General features: G+C 30.4%; 1 protein-coding gene across 1 annotated transcript; it reads right to left on the reverse strand.

Moving 5' to 3' along the window:
• Nucleotides 1-1,109: 1,109 nt before the first annotated feature.
• Nucleotides 1,110-4,605, reverse strand: LOC111886055 (uncharacterized). Its single transcript, XM_023882296.3, has 9 exons — nucleotides 3,955-4,605; nucleotides 3,690-3,876; nucleotides 2,614-2,747; nucleotides 2,417-2,529; nucleotides 2,105-2,333; nucleotides 1,794-1,949; nucleotides 1,615-1,694; nucleotides 1,495-1,544; nucleotides 1,110-1,353 (listed from the first exon to the last, which is right to left on the reverse strand). The coding sequence occupies exons 1-9, from the start codon at nucleotides 4,348-4,350 to the stop codon at nucleotides 1,226-1,228; spliced, it is 1,473 nt and encodes a 490-aa protein (XP_023738064.1). The 5' UTR covers nucleotides 4,351-4,605; the 3' UTR covers nucleotides 1,110-1,225.
• Nucleotides 4,606-4,968: the final 363 nt, after the last annotated feature.

Below are 4,968 nucleotides of genomic sequence, written 5' to 3' on the forward strand. Positions count from 1 at the left end.
AATGGATTCATGATTAATACTTCAAGATGTAAATTCAAGATTGACCCAATAGGGTTTAGGGTTTAGAGTTTAGAGTTTAGGGTTTAGGGTTTAGGTTTATGTTTAGGGTTTAGGGTTTAGGGTTAAGGTTTAGGGTTTAGGGTTTAGGGTTATGGTTAAGGTTTAGGGTTTAGGGTTTTGGGTTTATGGTTTAGGGTTTAGTGTTTAGATTTAGGGTTTAGGGTTTAGCTTTAGTGTTTATGGTTTAAATTTAGGGTTTAGGTTTAGGTTTAGGGTTTAGTAATGTTCACTTGGATGAAGTAATAAACGATAATTGAGGAAATAAAACAGAGATGATAAAACGATAATGAAAGAAAGAAATGTTATGGAGAAAGATATATTTACCAAGTGAAACCAAACCGGGTATATTTAACATGTTAAAACGACATATATTAGTGGTTTAGTACCTAAGCTTATGTGGGGTTGTAATGTATATTCCCTATCCCCATATATATATATATATATATATATATATATATATATATATATATATATATATATATATATATATATATATACATATATATATATATGCTTAAGTTTATTTGAGAGCATGTTAATTTAGTTAGACCATGAGACACAATCTAAAAATAATTTTAAAATGCAAAATAAAAGGAAAAATCCAAAAACTCTTATTTTTAATTATTAGTGTAATATTCCAATGTGATATTTAGAATGTTAGAATATTCTAGTATTCTAGGAGATTTGTCAAATATATAAAATACTCTAATATTCTACTACAATATTCTAATATTTTATTAGAATATTTCACAGATATTTCAAAAAAATGGTAATTTTATTATTATTATTATTATTATTATTATTATTATTATTATTATTGGATAAAAAAAAGTGACGAAAATAATACTTTTTTAAAAAAAATCGAAAATTTTCAATTATTTTGCATTTTAAAAAAGTTGTTTTATCTTCAAAATGAGTTAATAGGATTGAATCTCTCCGTATCACAAAATATAGTGGTCTCACATGAACCTAAATGAGTTTTATGGTATCCTGATACGACTTATATGGATAATTTGTATCCTTTGATTCATATGTTTTATATCTAAAACTTATGTTTTACAACAAAAACAGTTAGAAGTCTCGATAAGTTTTCAATAATAGTCACCAGATGTATAAATGATAAGAGATTTGTTCTAGATAAATCTGATTGTAAATCTTTTTGTCACTAATTAGCACTAGGGACAGTATACTTTGAGAGCCATCCTTCAATTATGTTGATCTCAGTGTTCCTCTGTTCAACCAGCCAGTCCGGATCCGTAGCATCTGGAGTTGCTATGTCCAAGCAATGGTGTCCTAAAGCACATGACAATATAAAAAATATATATTATCTGGACTAAACCAAGACAATTGATATAAGATTCGATTCAAACGAGTAACCAAATAATTATTTTAACTTTTATTCAAAACAAATATAAAATGCAAAAAACAATTTACCTTCTTGTGTAGATATTGCGACAACCGTGTCTGATATGTTTTGAAGAACGCTGCAACAAATAAGAAACTTAGAATCTTAATGATGTTTTTAGCATGGGAACCATGAGGTTGAAAACATACCCTCCAGAACTATATGGATCTCTTAAACCATTGGAGAAGATAATGTTGCTTGCGAACTTTTCAAGCACAGTTTTTATACCCTATTTACAATATGTGTTCGCAATTATAAGATTTATTATATAAAATGGTTAAACTACAAATAACAATATAGTGAATGAATGAAGAGATAATTCACATACATAACCTCCGAATTCTATAGGTGCCCAATAAGGTCTTGGTGTGACACCAAAGACTTGTTGGCATTCCTTGGTGTATTCATCCAAATCAAAAGGATTCGCTTGGAACATCGTATCGTTTTCTCCTTGTCCCATTGGCATTACCATTTCTGTACATGACTTTGTTATGAAAAAAAAACTAGTTAGTAAAAGGTTAACGGTAGTCTTAATAAGGTGTCACAACTAGGTTTAAAAACTTTTAATGTGTTCCATGCAACATAGTAAATCAATGTTGTATTCGATATATATCTTACAAAGTAAATTAATATATATACCTGCCAATCCCATCCAAAATCTTTGTTGAAGCTCATATCATATATGTCATTGCAAATTGTTCCATATATTGCACGAACTCCGGCCATGATTTTGTCGAGAATGTAAGTCTTTTCTCCAGTTGCATTACAAAAAGTTTGTAAATAGTTATCCTTAGGGTTATCATACTGAGCAAGAACGTCATATATACCCTCCAAGTTGTATTTTAGATCCTGTGTTGTGTTCAACGGCCTTCAAAACCGGGATATAATGTTAGAAAATAAAAATATATTTGAGCAGAATTAATGATAATAAGAAATGGCTAGAATCGTTACATGCAAGTGTTGAACATTTGCGAGAGGCTTGAAAGGCCTTGGGGTTGTGCAGCAACTCGATCAATTTCGAACCATGATTCTCTTATGGTGTTGTAGCAAGTGGTGCTTGTACTCTATATGTATTAAAAGTTTTATACTTTGTGACACTAAAGACATTTTAAAAGGACTCAAATGAAATAACTTTGGGTTTTACTTACATTCCAATCTGTTGAAACGATAGAAGCATAACCGTTTTCAGGAGTGAGGCCCATAAAATAGAGGATTGGAGCTGAAACCGCCAATGCTCCATAAGCAGCGTGTGGATATTTCATGCGAAACCATGAAGCAAGCACTAAATTTGAGAGAATAAAAGATGTTTTTATAAACAAGGTTTATTTGCAATTAAATGTTTTTTTTTTCATTTAAACTATAGAAATAAAAAGTATATATAAGAAGTTGTTTTTACTTAATAAAAGTATTCATTTACTAGAAAAAGTTACGAAAATTATTCATAATTTTTTGTTCTGAATAGACAGATCACCCTATGATTGAATTTTGTGGAATTAGGATATATTAGTCTAACTCTATATATATTCTAGAGTCTTCATTTCGTGAGAATTCTATCGGCATATGGTTTTCACTTATGTGGAAAATTAAGATTTGACATATACCCATTTCGAATATAAAAATTTAATGATGTAAATGTAACCTATGGTGGATCCATGAAGACTACAAACTTGGGTGGGCCCATGAAAACTACAAGCTTGAGTGGGCTTAATGGAATAATTCATATTCCCGTTTCTTTCTTTCCAAAAACACAAAATATCATTCATAGTCCTTTCTTTCATTTGAAGTCTTGTATTTTATATTTAAAAAAAATAAAAAACAAATTCCAACGTATAAAAACAACAAAGTTAATTTTAAAAACTTCTCCAATCTTAAAAGGTTCCTCAACACAAATCATGTTAAATTAAGATAAATTAAAATGTTACTTTAACAGAATTCTTTATTAAATTATAAAAAATACATAATTCATTTTTTTGATAAACGCAGAAATTACCCGCTATATTTACTTGTCTTTAATATTATAATAAAAAAATACAAAAATTTGGCATTACCATATCAATTTGTACAAACTAAATTTGTGGGCAATGAAATATATTGTAGTGGTAACAAATTTATATACCAACTATAGTTGGTATCCTACATGGTTTGACAAAAAAAAATTAGTACCACTATATGTTTACCAATACTAACTACTAAGTGAGAAAAAGAAAAAGATATGATATCTTACTTCCACCATATGATGCTCCAATAGCTATGACTGGACAATTTTCTGCTGACATGTTTTTTTTAACATCGATGATTATTTGAGCGTAATCAGCTAAAGCTTGCTCCGAAGTAAAGTATCCAAGAGTGCTAGCATTTTTATATGCTTCATCTTTCGATCCAAATGGCATGGAAGTCCCATAATAACGATGCTACAAATACATATACAAGTCATGAATCCACAAAATGTTTACTACACAATAAGAAAATAATTTGACACACAAACATACCTCAATATAGACCACAAGACCTTTAAATCGAGAAGCAAGCACACGCACAAACCCGACAAATTTTACATCTCCCATGATGTTAGTCTCCTCACCCGTATAAAGAAAAATAGGGGAACTGTTAGTGGGCCCACCCCAATATTTACTATCCACGACATAACGTTGTTGAAAGGTCGTGTAACTCTCTGGATTAAAATTGAAATGATCCAATGTTTGCGTATAGTTATAAACCTCATATTGTTGTGAGTCGTTTATACTTCCAGGATCAACTTTTGTGGGCATCAATCGATTTTTAGCGCCCAACTTGGCTGCTCGGAAATGTTTTCCAGACACGCAAGATACTGCTACTAATATAATTAAAGATAACTTCAAGAGTAAAAGAAGATTTAGTTGAGCCATTTTCGTGTAAATTGTGTGCAAGGTTTCGTTCGACCCCTATTGGACTTAAATAGTTGGTCATCTATAGATATTGTCGAAAAAAATGAAGATTTGGACTTGTGTATTTGGAAAGAAAGGATTGAAGTTTGTACTTACTGTAGTGTTACTTGCAAACGGACAATTAGATAATTTAACCCATGCGGCATAAATAATACTTGTATATTTCTATGGTGATTTCAAGTTGGCCGACTTTGAAATAATGCGTACTCAAACTGAACTTCGATATCATATAACAGAAGCTAAAACACAAAAATGAACGCCTAAGATTCAGTCTTGTTATAAGAAAATTGTGGATCATAAAAAATAACACTTCCACGATAGAGATATTCCCTTTTGGTCAAACGATGAAACTAGTTTCTTACGACATCATGATTTGTTTTTTGTTTGTGTATTATTTAGTTTTGGATCATTATAATTTATAAAATTAGTTTATTAATAAGTTTTATATTTCAAATATTAAGTATATTACTTTAAAGTTGAGTTTATAAGGCTTGAGGGTGTGGACATGATAAGCCCTGCGGTTTGTCACAGTGGCAATGGGGGAACACTGTCCCGCCTTGCGGTCTTCAATGTGGTTTG

This window comes from Lactuca sativa, chromosome 1 (genome assembly GCF_002870075.4).
Source record: "Lactuca sativa cultivar Salinas chromosome 1, Lsat_Salinas_v11, whole genome shotgun sequence".
Taxonomy (NCBI): Eukaryota; Viridiplantae; Streptophyta; class Magnoliopsida; order Asterales; family Asteraceae; genus Lactuca; species Lactuca sativa.

Bases quoted from the DNA above. Each gene is read 5' to 3' on its own strand.
- LOC111886055 (XM_023882296.3), bottom strand. From the start codon at position 4,350: ATGGCTCAACTAAATCTTCTTTTACTCTTGAAGTTATCTTTAATTATA. The intron at 2,530-2,613 runs GTAAGTAAAACC...TAATACATATAG, and splicing joins TCGTTTCAACAGATTGGAAT to AGTACAAGCACCACTTGCTA. The intron at 1,695-1,793 runs GTATGTGAATTA...TATTGTAAATAG, and splicing joins CTATAGAATTCGGAGGTTAT to GGTATAAAAACTGTGCTTGA.